At 48.0% G+C, this 21,704-nt stretch overlaps 2 protein-coding genes across 2 annotated transcripts in view; both read right to left on the bottom strand.

The window, feature by feature from the left end:
- KCNH6 (potassium voltage-gated channel subfamily H member 6) overlaps positions 1–21,704 on the bottom strand; it is a 534,004-nt gene that overhangs the window by 149,971 nt on the left and 362,329 nt on the right. The window lies entirely within an intron of this gene.
- The window catches only part of ACE (angiotensin I converting enzyme), a 67,535-nt gene that overhangs the window by 40,931 nt on the left and 4,900 nt on the right, over positions 1–21,704 (bottom strand). Inside the window, 4 exon segments of the mRNA XM_048517069.1 lie at positions 3,525–3,716; positions 4,739–4,882; positions 7,256–7,349; positions 9,985–10,152. Coding sequence (XP_048373026.1) covers positions 3,525–3,716; positions 4,739–4,882; positions 7,256–7,349; positions 9,985–10,152 — 598 coding nt within the window.

Genomic DNA, 21,704 nt, shown 5'->3' with positions numbered 1-21,704 from the left:
CACAGCCCGGAAAACCCACCAGAACCAGTTGAATCCGGCCGTGAAAGCCTTCAACAATACAAGGCCTATCAAGTCCAGTCATCTGTTCACACAATGGCCAACCAGGTGCTTCTGGGAAGTCTATGAACAGGACAACTGCAGCAGTGCTATCCTGCCAGGATTCCATAGTGCCTGATGGAATGGGGACACTCCTCTGATACTGGAGAGAAGATTATACATTATGACTACTATCAATCCCATTTTACTTGTAGTTATGGGTACTCCTATCCTCCATGAACCTATCCACTCCCCTCTTAAAACTTTCCAGATTGGAAGTGGGAAGGAGTTCCACAATTTAACTGCATTTTGTGCAGAAATTTTTATTTTATTTTATTTTAAATATTTATTTTATTATGTATTATGTATTATTTGTATGCTGCCCTTTCTCATTGTGGGTTCAGGGTGGCTTCCATTATATAATAAAGCCATATAATAAACACTTAAACCAGCAATTAAAACAAGACGGTGACTAACACCTGACATTTAAAAAAATGTTCTCCCTATAAATTAAGCTGGGAAACCTTTTTTAAAAATAATGTGCGACAGAGAATCAATACATTTTTGCTCAGCATGTCTACTACATGTATGTCATTAGGTGATGGGTAGCCCAATCCATACGCGGAGGGCTGCGGGAACAGGGTCAGTGCATTTGTCCACCCCACCAGAACTGTGCCAGCCCAAACATGGCTTGGGGGTGGGGCTAGGGGCTTGCCTGGGGTGGAGCCAACCACAGTCGGTTTTCACCGGGATTTTGGCTCAGAATGTCCTGGCACAGGCCAATGGCTTCTGCCACAATAACGCATGGTGTAAGTCACTATTTCTTATGAAGTGTTCGTGGCAGGAGGGGGGGGGGTTGCCCCGCTGATTGCTACGCTGCCCAGAGGGCCAAAGGAAAGAAGGAAGTAAGGTGGGTGTTTAACAAAAAGATGGCTCTTCCTGAAAGTCAATGTGAATTTGTTCAGCTGGCCACAGAGTGTCTCTGACCATGAGCACAGTGTGCTAGCTCTTTCCATTTCAGTGAAAGGGTAAAAAGCCATTCACCTCCACCTTCCAACTGTGAGAGACTATTGATTGATTGATTGATTGATTGATTGATTGATTGATTGATTGATTGATTGATTGATTGATTGATTGATTGATTGATTGATTGATTGATTGATTGATTGATTGATTGATTGATTGATTGATTGATTGATTGAGGCTCTGGCAGAGGCCCTTTGATACAGTGAATTACGCCGAATAAAAAAAAACAGCCCTTCAGTGGATTCAATCTTTTTACCTAAGCAAATTCAGAGAGTCATTACTGGAAATCTGAAACCCTGTTTGGGTTTTGAAGTGTGGAGTACCACAACGGTCTGTCTTTTGCCCATGGCTCAGGGGTAGAGTATATGCTTGGCATGCAGAAGTTTTCAGGTTCACTCCTCGGCAGTGAAAAGGGATCGGGGGCAGCTGATGCAGAAGACCTCTCTCTGCCTGGGACCCAGGAGAACCTGGCCAGTCAAGAAAGGCAAGGCTGACCTTCGTGGGCCAAGGGTCTGGCTCGACAGAAGCACCTTTCACCTACCATGTTTTCCCGAATATAAGACAGTGTCTTATATTAATTTTTGCTCCCAAAGATGCGCTATGTCTTATTTTCAGGGGATGTCTTATTTTTATGTGTTCTGTTCTGTTCATGCCGTCGGGCATGCTTCCAAACAAAAACTTTGCTGTGTCTTACTTTTGGGGGATGTCTTATATTTCGCACTTCAGCAAAACCTCTACTATGTCTTATTTTTCGGGGATGTCTTATATTTGGGGAAACAGGGTAGTAATTGTTAATTTTTCCATATATAAAAGAAAAAAGGGGCAATACACTAGGAACAGTAACAGAATCTGAATTAATAGCTTGTTCAACTGGAAAAAAATCAATTACACTAAAAATATGAAAGAGAGGCTTAATACAAGGGTTTACCAACCTCTGTCTATTATCACACTCATGTAAATAATTAATTTAGCATTATTTGAGATCATCTATATCAGGGGTCCCCAAACTACGGCCCGGGGGCCAAATCAGGCCCCCGGAAGACATTTATCCGGCCCACTGGGCAGAAGCGGATCTCCCCCTTCTCTATCTCCTTTTCCCCAGGTTTACAAACAGCATTAAGCGCGGGTGACTCGCTGCTCATTCCAAGCGGCCGGAGGGGACCGTACCAATGCGGCAAAGGGGGGAGGGAGAAAGGCGGCGGAGCTTCAGGGCCGGATTGGAAGGGGACCGTGGGGGTGGGGGGCTCGGCCAGGGGTGGGTCGAGGGCGGATGGATGGCGCCCCCCCCCCCCCGCGGGCGGCACTTGGTCCGGCCCCCGGCTGGGCTCTGACCATGCGTGAACTGGCCCCCTGTTTAAAAAGTTTGGGGACCCCTGATCTATATTATAATAAAAAAGTATGTATAATAAAAACATTAATTTGTGTTCATATACTTCACAGTTATATTGGCAAAGCATGAATTTAATCATGTGAGAAAGCACAAGCGCTTGCCCTGTTCCGCCTTGCTCGTTCTCACGAAGAGCCGCTCGCAAGCCGAGCCACAGCCCGGAAAGACCAGCCCCGCAGCTCCCGGCTCACGTTCCTAACTGGGTCCTGGTGGGGAGGGGGGAAATGCCAGCCTGGCAGGATGCTCCCCCCGTGACAGCCCCAAAGCCCAGTCAAATGTTATTTGGTATATGGGGAAGGGGGTGAGTGTCTCATGCTGCGGTTTCTCGCACATCTTTAAATGTGGATGGGACATAGTCTCTGCCCAAAATTGGTCAAATGTTTTTACTTTGTATAGCACAGTGGTGGCAAATCTTTGGCACTCCCGATGTTATGGACTACAATTCCCATCAGCCCTTGCCAGCATGGACAATTGGCCATACTAGCAGGGGCTGATGGGAATTGTAGTCCATAATATCTGGAGTGCCCAAGGTTCACCACCATGGGTATAGCACAATGTGCTTGCCCTGTTGCTCACTGCACCGGCTCCTATTCAAAGCGAGAGAAAGGGTGGGGGGAGTTTCCTGCTTGGTTTGCCAGCGGCAGCTGTGGATCCGCCAATCAGAAGCATTGCTGGGGGTGGGTACAGCCAATCAGAATGCAGCACACCAGGGATGTTCGAGCATGCATGCTGCATCTGCGTTATCAAAACAAAAAAAGCCAGGCTTGTACAAAATAAATTGGAGTATTTCCTCCTGGTTTTAACTCAATTCCTTCACTGAAAAGGGCACCCATGAGAAGGGAGAAACCAGGATAAAACAGACCTGGAACTACTTGAATCAGTAATGCCCAATGTTTTAGAAGGCGAAGCTCCAAAACCACACAGCTTTTTAAATCCTGAACAGAGCACCATAAAACGGTGAGCCCACATTCATACCTTCCAAGCGGAGTTCTCCTGACTCTTTTCAGCAGGAGATCAATCCCTAGTCCACCACCATCACCTTACCACAACTCATACATTCTTATTGCCCTCTTACCAAGTAAGTGAGCAGGGATGGGGCCTTGCAGATTGATGTATCTCGGGCCATATCGCTCATACAGTTTCCTCCGGACAAAAGCATGGAGATTTAGGTAGAGTTCCTCCAGTTGATGATAAAGGTTCTCTAGATCATCTTCAAATGTGGGTGAATCATACCAGGAACGCCAGTAAGCCCCAGTATCCTTGAACCCTGGACAAAAAAAGAGCACAGGGAGAGCAACTATAATATCAGCATGCAGATAACCATACTCTTCCTCTTATATTTGAATGTCTACCTTTCTGGGCTGGGAAGGGATGGATCAAGTGACTAGTAAATTGAAGCCAGACTTTCAAAATAAGTCTTAAATGTGCACAGGGGGGTTGGGAATTGCATGGGAAGATGATCTCAAACAGGTGTCTGCAACCTGCAACTCTCCAGATGTTCGTGGACTGCAATTCCCATCAGTCGCTGCCAGCATGGCCATGCTAGCAGGGGCTCATGGGAATTGTAGTCCATGAACATCTGGAGAGCCGCAGGTTGCAGACCCCTGAAACATATAGCTTGTTTCTCAGGACTCTGATCTTTCCTGATGTTGTCATCATCGTACATCGCTGTACATCACCCAGAGCCCTTCGGGGATGGGGCGATACAGAAATCTAAGTAATAAAATAAAATAAATAAATAAATCGTGATAGCTGTTATCTCCGAGAAGTGAAAAGAGCCCCTGAGAAAATGGTCAAAGGGTTTCAGGAATTAAAGAAAACCCCAACTACTGTTATCATGTTGTAAATGCTTTGAACAACATGCCTGGAACATTTTCAGACATTTGCCCCAATATCAGGACGAATATGAGGACAGTGATGGGCGAAAGAACCAGCAAAGAGAGTGGGAACTAGGTTGTGGTTGAAACACAGTTCGCAGCGGCTTTTCTCTGGCACCTCCACGCAAATAGAGGCCCTATGAATTGGCCAACTCCTAGGAAAGATGGCCAACAAACTACACAGTAAAAAAGTGGATGAAAATCCTCAGAAGAGTACTGAACTACAGTGGGGGATAATCTACCACAGCCCCGCTGCAGCTTTCCATTCATGCCTTCTCTGTGTCTTTCTTTTTATTTATTTATTTACATAAGCTAAACATTCCCATTGTCCGTCTGTCTTTTGCAAGGCAAGTTTTCCAAACTATTAGATCTGCTAGCAGCCAATCCCCAACTCATGCTTTGAATTCCTCACCATCCATCTTGTAGGCCTCATTGCTTAGTGACACAAACTCCTCGTATTTGGCCCTCAGAGGGCTGCCAGCTGCATTGTGCCAATTTTCCCAGGCATACAGGAGCTTCCTGTAACTTCGAGAAGTTGCCATGATGTCCGTTATCTCTGAGAAGAGAGGGAAGACCACAGAAACAACGATCACAGATCGCATGACTAAAAGGAAACCCCACTACTATTAAGTCCAAACTCCTCCCACCACACACCATGCAGAGCCCAAATAAGTGGATTAGGCAAAGTGCAACTGTGATAGCCGGTAAATGGATTCCTCCCCACCCAGACTAGAAAGAATAGAGTGAAGTGGTTTGACAAATGGGGCAGAGCCTTTTCTAGGTGCCAGAAGCACGTGAGAAATAAGACAGAAAAGGCCCTGAAAGGACACTATATCCAAGGTGACATGACAAGAGCCTTGAGCATTCTGGCTTTCTCCCTCCCTCCCTCCTAAAACACTGTTCTGTTTGTTCTACAGGTCTCATCTGCAATTATTGCTCCTAAATAAAACATTCTGTATTGTCTGTTTTTAAATCCTAATAAAAAAAGGGGGGGGAGGGAAACACCCTACAATTATTGTTACTACAAAAGTACTGTTGCGTCTCTTAAGTCCATAAATGGCTACAAACCAGGATAGGTTGCATTCCTTTCTGTGTGAATGTACCCATGATTTCAGATCTTCCTCAGAAGCTGCGTGCCCCACACCCACAGTGAAAGTGACCTTCCTCCCCCATGTGCCAACTATGGAAAGCCATGTGCCAACTTGAAGGAAAGACATTTGTTTTGCAGCCTCACCTCCGAGTTCCGATTAAGCCATTCCTGTTTCAGAACACATTTGGGGATGGATGAGTTTCTGGAATTTGCTTGGACAAAGTTTACGCAAGCTACATTGTATAACAGCTATCTAGCAGAAAAATGCGCTACAATATTCTAAAGGGAAAAGACATTTCAGTGCGTCAAATAGCAAAGAGCCTTTTGCCCTTTTCTGAGCAGCCTTAGTTTTCTTAATGAGGGTCTGGTCTTTCAGGCAACATATGTCGTATTGTGCCTACAGGAAAATACACACACTAATTAACATAGACTTCACTGTGACTAACAGCCCCGCGATGCAGAGTGGTCAGCCGCACTATTGCAGTCAAAGCTCTGCTCACAACCTTAGGTCGATTCCAAAGTCATAGAATCATAGTGTCGAATCATAGAACCACAGAGTTGGAAGAGACCACAAGGGTCACCAAGTCAAATTCCCTGGCATGCAGGAATACACTATCAAAGCACTCCTGACAAATGGCCATCCAGTCTCTGATTAAAAACCTCCAAAGAAGAAGACTCTACCACCCTCTGAGGCAGTGTATTCCACAAACAGCCCTTACTGTCAGGAAGTTCTTCCTAATGTTTAGGTGGAATCCCTTTTCCTGTACCTTGAATCCATTACTCCACCTTCTAGTCTCTGAAGCACTAGAAAACAAGCTTGCTCCATCTTCAGATTGACATTCCTTCAAATATTGAAATATGGCTATCATGTCACCCCTTAATCTACTCTTCTCCAGACTAAACATACCCAGCTCCCTAAGCCTCTCCTCATAGGGCATGGATTCCAGGCCTTTTGCCATTTTGTTGCCCTCCTCTGGACCCGTTCCAGCTTGCCAAAATCTTTCTTAAACTGTGGTACCCGGAACACTATTCCAGGTGAAATCTGACCAACACAGAATAGAGTGATACTATTACATCCCTCGGTCTAGACACTATACTCCTATTGATGCAGCCCAGAATCCCATTGGCTTTCTTGTGTGCCCCATCACACTGCTGACTCCTGTTCAGTTTGTGGTCTGCTAAGACGCCCAGATCCCTTTCACATGTAGTGTTATCAAGCCAGGTGTCACCCATCCCATATCTGCGCATTTCACTTTTTCTGTCTGTTTTATTCTGTTGACATTCACTTTGTTAGTTTTGACCCAGCTCTCTAATCTGTCCAGGTCATTTTGAATTCTGACTCTGTTTTCTGGGGTAATAGCTACCCCTCCTAATTTGGGATCATCTGAAAGTTTGATTCGCATTCCCTATTTTTCATCATCCATCATCGATAAAAATACTGAATAGCACTGGGTCCAGGACAGAACCCTGTGGTACCCCATTAGTCACTTCTCTCCAGGATGAAGATGAGCCATTGGTGAGCGCCCTTTGAGTTCGGTCAGTCAACCAACAACAAATCCATCTAACAGCAGCATGGTCTAGCCCACATATTACTAGCTTACTTGCAAGAATATCATGGGGCACCTCGTCAAAGGCCTTACTAAAATCAAGGTATGCTATGTCTACAACATTTCCTTCATCTACCAAGCTTGTCACTCTATCCATAAAGAGATAAGATTAGTCTGGCAAAATTTGTTTTTGAGAAAGCCATGTTGACTTTTAGTGATCACGGCATTCCCTTCTAAGTGCTTACAGACTGTCTGTCTAATAACGGGAGAGGGGAAACTGGAAGGCTCATACCTGGATCTAGGGCCCAGCAGTTGGAGGTCTGGTTTGGTGGGCACACCTTTGCAGTAGAGTAGATGTTGTCCATCTCACTCAAGATGGTGTTGTACTAGAAAGGCAAGAGAAAAAGTTCAGAAAAGGTACAAAAATGACAAGACTCCCATATCTGTTGTGTATCCTCCCCTATGGCATGATTACTATTTCTGTCTTCAGAGTGGGAGTGGCCACCTAGCAGCATAATGAAAAGACACAGGAAAGCTACCATCAATATGTGCAGTATTCAAATGGATGTCCTTCATCATAGAAGCTTTACTTCGATGCTTCTGGCCAGTCTGGAGCACAGAAGCTGCATCGTGCCTCTCCGGACACATTGAAAAGACAACGGGACACACTTATGAGAAGATCCATTCCTATTTATGCCTAGTCTTTCTTTTGCACATTGTGGGTCCAAGATGATCACTCAGTTACATCTCATGCATCTCACGCATTCTGTTTGGGCTGCATTATTCAAGCCTTTTATGAAGATGATGTTAATCTCCATGGTCTTCAGAAAGGAAACTTTCACAATTGCCTGGATGGAAAGAGCTCCCTCGAGCTCATATTGAGGAATGACGCCAAGAGGTGGTTGCAGCCCTTGTGGACATCTGTGCTGTTGCCTGCCTTTGGGGTCTGCAACCTGTGGCTCTCCAGATGTTCATGGACTACACATCCCATCAGCCCCTGCCAGCATGGCCAATTGGAGAGCCGCAGGTTGCAGACCCCTGCTTTAGAACCTTCAAGGACCCAAGGAAGTCGGATTCCCAGCGTGATGAGATGAGCGGCTGAGAGGCAGGGCTGGCCAACAGATGCGTTGACAGTCATGGTGATGGAAAGCATCTGTGCCTAGGAAGAAGGGGCTCTTTTGCCAGATATAGAACATCCTTCTTTTGCCAGATGTAGAACATCCTTCTCCAAATGGAAGGGAGAACACACTACTCCTTTGATGTCTTATTGATTGGAGGGTGTAGGTTTGGAGGGTGTCTCTTGATTGGACTTGTCTTGCCCCCCTCCCCCATGTGACAGAGACCACAACACCAGCTTCCTTTCAGAAATTCTGCATAGTCCCCCTATTCAGATAGAGATTAGACAGTTGCAGATGGTCAGGATGTTCCAGTGGAAGCTGTACTTTGATGGATTTTAGATTTTAACATTAATTTTCCATTACTGTTTCTCATTTTCTAAGATAGTTAGAAGTCTGTATTCCTAGGTAATCTCAATAAAAAGGTTCAAAAACAGCACACAAATTCTGAAATGAGAAGCACCGAAACTGACAAGTAAAGATATGAACAGACACTTTCTTTCACGGGGAGCTGCATCTTTTAGGCATTATCGTTTAAAGGAATTTATGGCAAAGAACTGGCTCTATAGACCTCACAGAAGTGCATTCTGTGGAACAGGAAGATGTAGAAATAAGCAATGTTGTTTATCAGCTGTACTGCCTACAGGGAACAGGATAACAAACAAGTATTTGGGGAGAGGATGTCGGTTTGTTGCTACTCCCGTCACAGACTAATCCAGAGATACTGGAGGACAGGCTGAAAGCCGGGAACGTTGCCAAGTTAGCTGGCAAAACATTTGTCTCTAAACAGCTGAGGATACAGGAGAAGTCGCTGTGAAATCGTAAGTGCCTGAGGGCTCAAGTTTGTTGGGTGAGTCTCCCCTACCTGCCCAGGGTATCAAATCCTGCCCCATCCACTGGACGGTCTGGTCCAGACATTCACAGGTGTTTAGCTTCAATGGCTTTCCTCTGCATTCTTCCTTGCAACTGCCTGTCTCACCAGTTTCACATGCTGAGTAAAGGACTAACTATAAATGTTCAATCTACTGAGAACCGAAATAGATTTGGTCCTTTTTCAACTGTAGGAGAAGGAAGAAGAAATGAATGTTGAGGCTAAAAGGCAGGAAGACTCCCAGAACCTCCTTGGAGCTCCCTCCAAGGGTGAATGTTTTTAGCCTTTCCCCCGTTTGGCAAGGCCATTTCAAGTGCATATTAATTTATTATCTGCCGCCAGTTTTTAGAATGATCCTGTTTCCCATCTTTTTGAGTGCTGAATGTGGTTTGAGAGCATATTCTCAGAGCCTTTGGCATTTAAAACACCTCTAAGAATTCTATCAAAGTTTGAGGTTCTTTGACTCTCTGATACAAAAGAACTGAGCAAGCATTCTTCGAAGCCATTAATGTAGCGAACAGGTGATAGGTTCTGCTCTTCGGTCAGGAGAGAAAGTTGGGCTGGGAATGCCGAAATTTGGAGTGGAAAGCATTCTGGTCATTCCCAGAGGCTGGGATCTTTGTGGCACTTCCTGAGAGAGAGACGTGGCTCAGCATGTCTTCTGAATTGGGTGCAAACCACTGGGCAGCAGGTGATCTTGAATATATCCGACCTACAGCCAAAGTGCTTAGATCAGAGGGTGTGACTAATGGATACTACCTGCATGTCTTTGGACTCCACCCACTCTTCTCCCAACCTGCGGCTCTCCAGATGTTCATGGACTACAATTCCCACCAGGCCCTGCCAGCATGGCCAATTGGTAATGGGAATTGTAGTCCATGAACATCTGGAGAGCCACAGGTTGCAGACCCCTAAGCTAGAATCTATCACTTGGTTACCTCTTCTCACAGTGCCACCGCTCTCTCAGTTCTGGCACCCCCTCCCCTTTCCTCCTAACCCATAACGCAGACTCTTTCCATCCAGGGTGGTACCAACCATGTGTCGCTTATCGATAGGTAAGTTGGAAGGCCCCAGAGTCTGGATGGAGCTGATGATTTTCTTCAGCTGAGGATCACTGAAGTTCTGCCAGATAGCACCAAAGCTGTCCTTTGCTTTCTGCCCCCAAGCTTGAATGAATTCCTGTTCCTTCAAAGAGGCTGCTACCTGTAACAGAGGAAAACACATCTATGACACTTTTTCTTCAAGGAGTTCAAGGTGGCAGATATAATTCCCCCCCATTTTACCTTCACAACAGTCCTGCAAGGGATGTTACACTGAAAGAGAACGGCTACTTTAAAATCGTGCAATAAGCATGGTCTCCCCACTCCTGCCCTAACACCGTAAGTCTTTTTCACCATGTAGCCGGAGAACAGGAGTGGAAGATCCTGTTGAGGGTTTGTACCTAGAGTCCTGAGGCAGAGGTCATTTACAAGGGTCCGGAGAAAATTCATCTCAACTGTTCTTGGCTGGTTCTTCTGTAAAGGGCCCCCGCCCCCTCTGCCCAGAGCTGCTGCCTGTGGGCATGAGGGGCAGACAGGCAGGAGCTCCACACTGAATATCTATTATGTGAGATCGGCATTTTCTCTCTCTGGGATTTCTTTACTCTGTTGTGATTGGCTGCAGAATTAGAATCTGGTGTGTCATCACTCTGGAAGAAAGAGGGATGCAGTCATTTTTGGTAACTGATGATGATGTCAACGACGACAACGGGCAAGTATTTCTGCCTCACTATAATAAGCACGGATCTAGTCCTCCCTCTGCAGCCTGCCCTCCTGTTTCGGCAGGGTGCCTGGCAGCAAGGGAGGGAGATGTCAAAGGCCCTTGATTGGCAAGTGTCTTGAACTTTGCTGAGGAAACTTCTCAGAGCCCACCGTCCCTTGGTCACCAAGGACAGCTTGGTCTCTCCCCCCTCACACACAAAGTCACCTAGCCAGCGTTTGTTCAGCAGGGGAGGGAACAGGTCTTACCCCTCCCAGAGGCATCACGCAGGCCCCGGCCCCTCACACTACCTGGCATGACAAAAGGGAAGCCCTGTGAATCCCACCTCAGGAGGTTTTCATGTCTCTGATCAAGAACCATCAGGGACTGAGGAAGGCCCCCTGCAGGTGTGTATACAGTGGAACCTCAGTTTTCATTGGTAATCCATCCGAAAAGAATAGGTGAAAACCGAAACTGATGAAAACCGAGGCAAACTTTTCCATAGGAATCAATGCAAATCCAATTAATCCATTCTAGGCACTCCAAAAGTCATACCCAACACACATTTTTGGTGAATAAACGTATTGTTTAATGCTGAAAACGGTAACAAACAATAACACTAGGACCTGCTTCAGAGTCAGCGGACCAACGTCGCACCAGAAAGCTGTCCCAAGAGGTCTGTTTCTGACGCCTCTTTAAGATTTGTCTGAAATGGGGCAAGACGTTGTCATTAAGCAAGTTGCAAACACGGCCTGCAATAGCTTTGTCCGGGTGATTTTTCTCCACAAACCCCTGCACCTTACTGCAAATCGATGAAAACCGAGACAAATTTTTCACGGAAAAAATCAATGAAAACCGAAACCGATGGAAACCGAAGGCAATGAAAACCGAGGTTCCACTGTATGGGTAAAAAAGAAGGCACAATTCCCATGCTTCAAGAGACAGAGAGGGAACTGGAGTCTTTGCTGGAACTTTCTCTGTCCCTCTGAATGTATTGGATGGAACAGGAAATTTGTATTTGAACTCCTTGTGAGGGATTCAGTACTACAAAAAAAAAAGCCATTTCTCAAGAGCTCTCTTCTCTGAAGGGAACCAACCTGAATAAGCCCCGGCCACTGGGACTTCTTGTCCCCTGGGAAGGATCCATTGAATACTTACTGTGAAGGGTCTTTCTACTGTAGGTAAGGGGGACATCTCAGATGGGTGTCTTCTCCACCAATAGCAAGGAGGCAGGAAGTCGTCATTAGTCTTTTGCCGTGTCACTTCCCGTTTGTAGGTCCAAGGTCAACTTTCGTCAGTCTCCCTATGGCCAAGCAGTCTTAAACACAAGTATTCAAACGTGCACGGCTAAACTTTTGACTAATGCATAAACAAGTGAGGCTCCGAGAAACACCAAACACATTCAAACTCTATGTGTGTAACTATATACAAGGCATCGGGGAATCTTGGACCAGGGGGGGTCGAGATGTCCCCCTTACCTACAGTAGAAAGACCCTTCACAGTAAGTATTCAATGGATCCTTCTACTGTAGGTGGGGGACATCTCAGATGGGACCTCCCCAAGCAGTGTCCCCCAAGTAGGGAGGGGTCCACTATTCCCCAATGATATGCTCCAGCACCCGGCGGCCAAAGGCCGTCTCGGCCGATGCTATGGAGTCCATTTTGTAATGTCTGACAAATGAGGAAATTGAAGCCCAAGTGGCTGCCTTGCAGATTTGTTCTACTGAGGCCCTGTTGCGTAGTGCAGCGTTGGTTGCCGCGCTGCGAATAGAGTGCGTGGTAATGCCTGGTGGTACCGGCAGGGCCGCAGCCTTGTACGCTTCAATTATTGTAGCCTTCAATGTAGTACTTATGGCTGCGGTTGACATGGGCGCCCCCAGGTTAGGGGGATTAATGTTTATGAACAGGGTCTCGGTTTTGCGGACGTGTTCTGTTCTGATAATGAACGCTTTTAGGGCCCTGCGAACGTCTAATGTGTGCCAAGCCTTCTCCTTGGGGTGAGACGGGTTGGGCATGAAGTTCGGAACCACGATCTCCTGGTGTAGGTGGAATTTTGAGCATACTTTAGGGATGAACGTTGGATCCATCCGGAGGACCACTCTGTCCTTGTAGAAGGAGCATAGGTTTGCGTTAGTGGATAATGCCCGTAGTTCCGAGACTCTGCGTGCAGATGTGATTGCGAGTAGGAAAAGGGTCTTCATTCTTACCCAGCGTAGGGGGATCGTTTGAATGGGTTCAAACGGATGTTTTGTTAGAGCTGTCAAGACAGCGTGCAGGCGCCACGATGGGAATCTATGTAGTGTTGGAGGTTGGGACAGTTTGACTCCCCTCAGGAAGTTTGCCACGTCCGGGTGGCCCGCTATAGTTGTGCCGTCTACCGATTGGCATACTGTAGATAAGGCCGAAATTTGTCTTTTGAGCGTAGAGCAGCGGAGTCCCCTGTCAAAGCCCTGTTGGAGGAATTCTAAAATGCTTCCTATGGATGGGTTTTCTGGGTCCAGGCTACGGCCCTGGCACCATTTAACAAATGTCCTCCATGAGGCGTTATATATATTGACCGTCGATCGTTTTCTTGCCGCCAGAATAGTGTTGGTGACTTTATTCGAATAGCCTCGCAGTCTCAGTTGTCTCCGCTCACACTCCACGCGGTTAGTCTGAGCCAGCCTGGGTTTGGGTGAACTATAGGTCCTTGGGTTAGAAGGTCCTGGATGAGCGGCAGCGTTATGGGTTGGCATATGGCCATCTCGAGAAGTGTGGAGTACCACGGTCTTCTGGGCCATTTTGGAGCTATGAGGATGACTCTGGCTTTTTCCTTTCGGATTTTTTGCAGCAAGCGCGGTATCATTGGTATTGGAGGAAACGCGTAGAGGAGTTGCTGAGGCCAGGGGGCTGTGATAGCATCCACTTGAATCGCCCTCTGATGGTAGTATCTTGACATGAAGTCGGGCAGTTGTTTGTTTTGCACTGTGGCAAACAGGTCTATCTTGGGATGCCCCAGCTGTTGGCAAATGTCCCTGAACACCTCCGGGTTGAGTCTCCATTCGCTCTCTTGGAGCTGTTGTCTGCTCAACCAGTCTGCTTTTTCGTTTTTTTATCCCGCGGATGTATTGCGCTTCTATTGACAGGAGGTGTTTTTCTGACCAGTTGAGCACCTTCAGGGCTTCTTTGTAAAGGGCCTGGGATCTTGACCCTCCCTGGTTGTTTATGTACATTTTGGTGGAAATGTTGTCTGTTCTTATAATGAGGTGTTGCTGTTCTATTTCTTTTTGGAAGTGTTGTAGAGCTAGCAGGACCGCCCTGGTCTCTAGCAGGTTGATGGGGAGGGAGCTTTCCTGTTTGCTCCAAGAGCCCTGTACATATTCTTGTCTGAGGGTCGCTCCCCACCCCGTCAGACTCGAGTCCGTGAAGATCTGTAGTCTCTCTTGGTGAAGGTAGCATCTTCCTTGTGTTAGGTTGCTTTTGCAAGTCCACCATTTTAGGCTGTCTCTGACCTGTGGGGTTAAGACCAGTTTTCTGTCTTTCTTTAGTATGATATCCAGCTGGAAGCGCCTCAGAAATAGCTGGAGGGGCCTGGCATGCATGCGTGCCCACTGATTGAGGTCTATGACCGAAATGAATAGGCCTAGTAGGCTTGCCAGCTGAAGCAGTGTTGGATGGGGAGCGGTTAGGATTTTTGCTGTCGCTGCTCGAATTTTGAGGGCTTTCTCCCGTGGGATGAACAGGGTGTTTTTGGTGGTATCTATTATCGCCCCTAAGTGTTCTAATCTTTGTTTTGGGAAGAGTGAACTTTTTTCTATATTTATCAGGAACCCGTATTCCTGTAGTGTCATTTGAACTCTGATGATGTCTTGTAGACCTTTGTGTCTGTTTGATGACCTTACCAAGAGGTCATCTAGATAGGGGTGAATGTGAATCCCCTCCTCCCTGAGTTGAATGATGGGGCCCAGGAGGATTTTCGAGGATGTCCTGGGTGCTGTGGCCAAACCAAACGGCAACGCCCTGAATTGGAAGTGGGCGTCCCCTACCGTGAACCTGAGGAATTTCCTGTGTGCCAAGTTGATGGGGACATGTAGGTATGCTTCCCTCAGGTCCAATGAGGTAAGGAATTCCCCGGGTCTCAGTGCTAATGTTATGGAGCGGAGGGATTCCATTTTGAATTTTGGCAGTCGAATGAACTGGTTGACAAAACGGAGGTTTAGCACTGCCCTGCAGTCCCCGTTCTGTTTTGGAACTGTAAAAAAGTGAGAATAAGTCCCTGAGGACCTCTCCAGGGGAGGGACAGGCTCCACCGCTTGGATTTCCAGTAGGTGTGTGACTGCGTGTATGGCTTTTTTGGCTTTTGTGACGTTCTTGGACAGTGGGGAGGGGACAAAGAGCCGGGCGGGAAACTTTAAGAATTCTATTACATAGCCCGTTTTTATCACCTCTTTTGTCCATTGGTCTATATGTGGACCTTGCCATGCCGGTTGGAAGCTGGCAAGTCGGCCCCCCACTGGAATTTCTCGATAGTCATTGTTTGGTTTTGTCTGTTTTGAAATTCTTCCCTTGCTTTTGGAAAGGCCGGAAGGAATTTCTGCCACGAAAGGAATTTTGGTTCTGCCATGAACTGCGATTAAAATCCCTGTGGAACCTGGGGAGCGTCTTTTGCGATCTAAATGTGGTGCGTGCACCTCCCTGTGTGGTCATTGTGCGTTCTGGACGGACTGACTTAGGCATAGCCTTCTTTTGGTCTTTAGTTTGAATCAGGACTTGTTCCAAATCTTTTCCGAATACCTGTTCACCATAGTATGAATATGCCGCTACTGCATTTTTGGATTGTATATCTGCTTGCCATGGGCGTAGCCATGTGTTACGTCTAGCCACCATATTGGAGGCCATGGTCCTAGCCACCATAGCGATGGCGTCGAGCGAGGCATCAGCTATAAAAGCATTGGCAATGAGAACCCTCTCTAGGCCTTCCCTGATGGCGGTACTCTCTGCAGGGATCATGTCTAGGATCCTCTTGGTCCAGGCCATAGAGGCTCTGGCCACCGTGGAAGCGGGTGTGAGTGCCTTGATGGCTGCTGCCAGCCAGTCATGGGATCTCCTTAATGCCGCCTCCGATCTCCTATCGAGGGGGTCCTTGATGTTGCTTTCCCCTTCTTTTGCTACCAGTGCTCCCGAGTGTAGGACAGCCACTGGGGCTTCCACTGAAGGGACCTTGAGCATAGTGTGGAACTGCTGTGGTAACAGATAGACTTTTTTGTAAGCTGGAGGGAGACCCTTCCTGCTGGTGGGGTTGAGCCACTCCCGCTGAATGCGCTTAACGAAATATTCAGGGACTGGAAAAAACTTTTGTCCTTCTGAGTCTTGGGGAAACCACGCCGTGTTTCCTTTGGGGAAGCCCTTAACAGGTTTTGTGGAATTTGAGGATTTATCAGGGTTGGGCGGTTCCTCAGCGTCTGCCTGGTCATGGAGGTCCAAAGCAGAGACAGTTTTATTGATTAGGAGTTGAATATCCTCCTGTTTGAAGAACTGTGGGGATTGATCCGTTTTTTCTATGATAGGTTCCTCAGCGTCTGAGAACCTAGCACATTCCTCTTCCTCCCCCTCCCCCTCTAAGTCCTCCTCTTCTTCCTCTTGGAGTGCAAGAGGGTCTCTATATTGAGGAACAGCAGACGCCCCTGCAGAGCAAGTCAGGGCTCTGGTAGGTGGCGTTGGGGCTTTGGCTGCTGCAGCCCGCTGTTCCCTGGCATCTAGGATTTTTTCAATTTGGGCCGTTAGCATTTGCGCAAACGCGTCAGGAGGGGCCCTTTGCCATAAGGCCAGGTCGTCTGGGGCAGTCTGATTTTGCGCGGGAGCGCCAGTCGGCTCCGCGTCGCTCTCTTCCCCGCTGCTACTCCGGGGCCCCGGTACCTGTATTAACTGCGTCGTCTGATCCTCGATGAGTTGCGACGGAGGATTTGGCAGGGGGTCGACACAGCACTCCGAATCCCTACTGGGGTGGGAGGAACTGGTCTGGGAGCCGCCAAGCGTGGCCGCGCCCTGGTAAGGCGTCGAGCTCCCTGGCAGCTTTTTCTTGGATTTTTTGGGCGCCGGAGGTCCCTCCTCTGCTGCCTTGCCGGTGATTTTCGCTGCGGCTGCCAATCCGCTCTGGGAAGGTTCTGCAGCATGCTTGCGCCCTCCTTTGGCCGAGTTCCTTCAGCCGCAGTTTTAGCGAACGCTTCGCGAGGGGGGGTGAATGAGCCCGACGCCATTTCGCGTCTGACGCTCCGACGGAGAAAGGCGGGAAGCGGTCTCGCCTTCTCCCTCACTCTCGGCGCTGGTTGTGCGAGCCTGAGATATTAGTAACAGTTGGTTCTAAGCTTATGAGTGTGGTGGCTAGCCTCTCACCGCACCAATACACACACACCTATTAGCTAACTCGGAGCCTCTCACAAACACAAGCACTCCCTGCTAGGCAGGAAAAATACTGACGAAAGTTGACCTTGGACCTACAAACGGGAAGTGACACGGCAAAAGACTAATGACGACTTCCTGCCTCCTTGCTATTGGTGGAGAAGACACCCATCTGAGATGTCCCCCACCTACAGTAGAAAGAGGGGAGCATTTAACGGTATTCTGTCAGCCTGGAGAAGCAGTGTTTACCCATTAATCTCATCAGTTGATGGCAATCCATTGTCCACATAAATTCACCCTATACAGTCTCCACAACAAGAAACATAAAAGTACAAAAAGGTGCAACACAATCATATTGTGCCAGCTGCAACTGTCATCAAATTTGAAAACTAAATACTTTCTCCCCAGGCTAAGTTCTTCTGGCCCAGTGTTAGAAACCACCTGAGGACAAAAGAAGGCCAGATACAAAAAAGAAGAAGAAGAAGAAGAAGAAGAAGAAGAAGAAGAAGAAGAAGAAGAAGAAGAAGAAGAAGAAGAAGAAGAAGAAGAAGAAGAAGAAGAAGAAGAAGAAGAAGAAGAAGAAGAAGAAGAAGAAGAAGAGGAAGAAGAAGAAGAAGAAGAAGAAGAAGAAGAAGAAGAAGAAGAAGAAGAAGAAGAAGAAGAAGAAGAAGAAGAAGAAGAAGAGGAGGAGGAGGAGGAGGAGGAGGAGGAGGAGGAGGAGGAAGAGGAGGAGGAGGAGGAGGAGGAGGAGGAGGAGGAAGAGGAGGAAGAGGAGGAGAAGGAGGAGGAGGAAGAGTTTGGATTTATATTCCCCCTTTCTCTGCTGAAGGAGACTCAAAGGGGGTTACAATCTCCTTGCCCTTGCTCTCTCACAACAAACACCCTGTGAGGTAGGTGGGGCTTAGAGAGCTCCGAAAAGCTGTGACTAGCCCAAGGTCATCCAGCTGGCGTGTGTGGGAGTGCATGGGCTAAACTGAATTCCCCAGATAGCCTCATCAGCTAATGTGGCAGAGCGGGGTATCAAACCTGGTTTATCCAGATTAGAATGCACCTGGTCTTAATCTACTATGCCACTGCTGCTCGGACTCTAGTGTCGTGGGGACGGAACTAGGTAGGCAGTAGGACCCAAGTGAAGCTCTCTAGAACAGTCAATGACCAGATATAGCCAAATACCAAAGGAACCTTGGGAACAGCCGATCCAATGTGTGGTCAACACACAGAAAACTGAAAGCTTCCAATGAAAAATTACTTTAAAGTGTTGAGTTCACGTATGCTGAAAGGTTTATACAAGTTCAGCCGTTAATTCAAGCAATCTGTGACAAGAAGCCCATCACCAAAGCAGCCGTCTTTCCCAGCCTCAGAGACAAAGTCTGCCATCAACTCCAAAGGCAGGACGTAAACGTGCCTTCACTGGCTAACCAGGAAATGTGGTTGGCTGTTTCCACATCAAGCACATGTCATTTGGGGGAAAACAAACCCCAAATGCACCACAGAAGGGACGTGGGCACCAAGGCCGACAGGGGGCGGTCAAACTCTGTCCTGGGGAAACCTCAAGAAGCTTCAACAAGACCAAGATGATATCTGTCAGGAGGCTCCACGGCCTGCCCTCACTGGGAAAGCGCAACCGCTTCAAGCAACACTTCATCTCCTCTTTCATATCCACACTGGCTACTGGCAGGAAATTCTCCAGTCCCACAATCAGCTTTCTCTTTACTTTTCTGTGAAGTACTCAGTTTGCTTCGTTGGAGCAACCCAACATTGACCGCTTGGGGGTTGTATTCGGAGGACTGTTTGGACCATCTGTGGTTCACTCTGGTTTCCCATTATTGCTGTGTTTTTTTAATCTGTGTTACAAGGTAGTTTTTGCAAGACTCCTCATATTAGTGGTTAATTGGATCACACAGTGTTTATTTTATTGCCTATTGTTGTCAATTGCCCTAAGCTTTGGAAGATGATGGTAGAAATTTCCAAATTTCTAATAATACTACAGATATACACAATGGGCGTTATCAGTGGGCATCTCCATCTTAAGGTCCCAGCCAGTGGTGGGATCCAAAAATTTTAGTAACAGGTTCCCATGGTGGTGGGATTCAAACTGTGACGTAGCGCCAGTGGGGCTGGGCAGGGCACGACGGGGGCATGGCCAGGGATTCTGGGGGCAGGATTGTGGCAAGGACGCAGCCGCTGCACCAGTCCTTGGGTGGGAAACGAATGCACGCAGGCGCAGGCTGCCACGCACGCCGGTGCACCTCCTGCTAGACTGCTTCAAGTTCTGTGCGCTACTGCTGAGAAGAGGGGCGTAACTAAGGCAAAAATCACGTGGCAAAATCACCAATTAGTAACCCCCTCTCGGCACACACAAATAATTAGTAACCTACTCTCGGGAACAGGTGAGAACCTGCTGGATCCCACCTCTGGTCCTGGCGCCTCACCTGACACTCACTCAAGGAGCGAAAATATGTACAAGAAAGACTCCTGAACCAGAGACCCCTCACGAAGACACCTGCCCATCAAGTGGATGGACTGCTCCAGGTTCTAGTCTGGCATCCGCTTTGTGTTTTGCTGCTGGACAACCTGTTGTTGGTTCCCTGTGACAAGCAGGCAAGGAAGGAGCCGTGCAGCATGGGCTCACACAGCCACACGTCAGCCCACCTCTGACCAAAGACAGAGAACACACCAAGAGGGAGGACAAAGTGAGCCCAGGACCTCTGCCCCAACAACATGGGCGACAGCGGAACAAGCACATGCCACAGAGCCCTCAGGAAGTGGGCTCAAGCCCCTGTCCTGGGCACACATGCAGGGAGAGAAACACACGCCCACGACACTCACGCCTCCCCCGTGCCTCGGCCACTCATTTGGCAGGGGACACCCAGGCAGAATGCCCAAGTGTTCGGTTCGAGGCCGGATGTGCTCAGGAACACCAACCTTTTGTTAAGCAAAGGAAGGTACAGGCACAATTGTAGCCACAAGGGAACACACACTTGTGCATTCACAGAGAGTGCATCTATCAACCCTACAGGAATTCCCTAGGGCAGTGGTGGTGAACCTATGGCACTACAATTCCCATCATGGCCAATTGGAGCTGGGAATTGTAGTCCATGAACATCTGGAGTGCCATAGGTTCACCACCACTGCCCTAGGCAAAAGCAGCCAAGTAGCCAGCAGGAGCCAGGCACGGGCTTTATGAACAGAGATGCCAAAGAGGAGGAAAAGTCCACTTTGGGGCCCACAGAAGATTGTCCAGCAGAAAAACACCAGACAGATGCCAGCCTAAAACCCCCACTTCACATGCATGGGAACACTCCAGTACCAAGCGCCACACGGACAACTGAGTCAGGTCTCGTAACCTTAAGCCAATAAACAGACTCTGAGGTATTGATCAGCAGCGTTTATTGATGAGGTATCGAAGCACCACACTTGGCAAAGTCAAGCTGGCATTCACAGTCCCCCTTATTCCCCGCTGAAAGCCCCCCAACCCGCTTTCCCAAGAATCTGTGGGAAATGGCCTTTTCTCATGGAACAGAGGTGCCTGGGGAAGCCTAGTTTCCTACAAAGCGTGTGAAGCCATAAAGTAGAGATCAAGGAAAGAACGGACTGATGGCAGTGGTTACATGTAGCAGGCTGGTTACATAGGTTTTTCGAGCAGCATTGATTTGTTATTGTGGGCAGTTACACAGAATTGGGAATGCATCTTAATCACATACCGTGTTTCCCCGAATATAAGACAGTATCTTATATTAATTTTTGCTCTCAAAGATGTGCTATGTCTTATTTTCAGGGGATGTCTTATATTTCTGTATTCTGTTCGTCAGGCATGCTTCCAAACAAAAACTTTGCTACGTCTTACTTTTGGGGGATGCCTTATATTTCGCACTTCAGCAAAACCTCTACTATGTCTTATTTTCCGGGGATGTCTTATATTCGGGGAAACAGGGTAGATAACATCCTCCTGACAAACTGCCTGCTGGTGTGCCTTAAGTCACTGGCGTGCCTATGGCACAACGCGCTCTGAAGGAGTACATTTATCCCCTTGAAAGAGGGACGGTTGACCAAGAAGGGCTGAGACAGGTGGAGAGATCTGTGCAGGTGACTCTGCTGCTGTTGCTGGGGTGGAGCCTGAGGTTCTCGGGGAAGGGGTACCACACTAAGGGTCTGGGATGTGACCCCCTCAGAAGGGGGTGTGTGGAGATCCTCTCACAGGAAGGTTATGCAGCTGCTGGTGGTGGGGGTCCTGGGAGTGGGTGATGAAACATCTAGAAACCGAGAGAGGGGTCTATGACGGAGTCAATGACCAAGAAGGTCACTGGTGCCATGCACCACTTTAGTTGGTGAAAGGAAGGAGCCAGTGTTGGAGGGCCTCATTGTTCCTAACACCCCTGTTCAATGTAGGCACTGGCCGGAGATGCTGGAAACTCAGTTTAGGATGAGAGGAGGCCAGGACACTGAAGCGTAGGACTCCAGGGGGCGTGCTCAGAAACACGGCCTGCTACATGAGCAGGCCCAGCAAGACAGTCCCAGAGGGGCAGTCCCAATGCTTGGAGGAGACCCTGGTGCTGGAAGGAAGTTTAGATAGACTGGTTAGGAAAGGGAGACACCCACTCAACCAGTGGGACCATCTGGGGGGTTTTGGGGGGGGGGGAT

Source organism: Sphaerodactylus townsendi, linkage group LG15 (genome assembly GCF_021028975.2).
Source record: "Sphaerodactylus townsendi isolate TG3544 linkage group LG15, MPM_Stown_v2.3, whole genome shotgun sequence".
NCBI lineage: Eukaryota > Metazoa > Chordata > Lepidosauria > Squamata > Sphaerodactylidae > Sphaerodactylus > Sphaerodactylus townsendi.
Note: the sequence above shows the minus strand (reverse complement) of the source record. Positions and strands in the feature narration are given on the sequence as shown.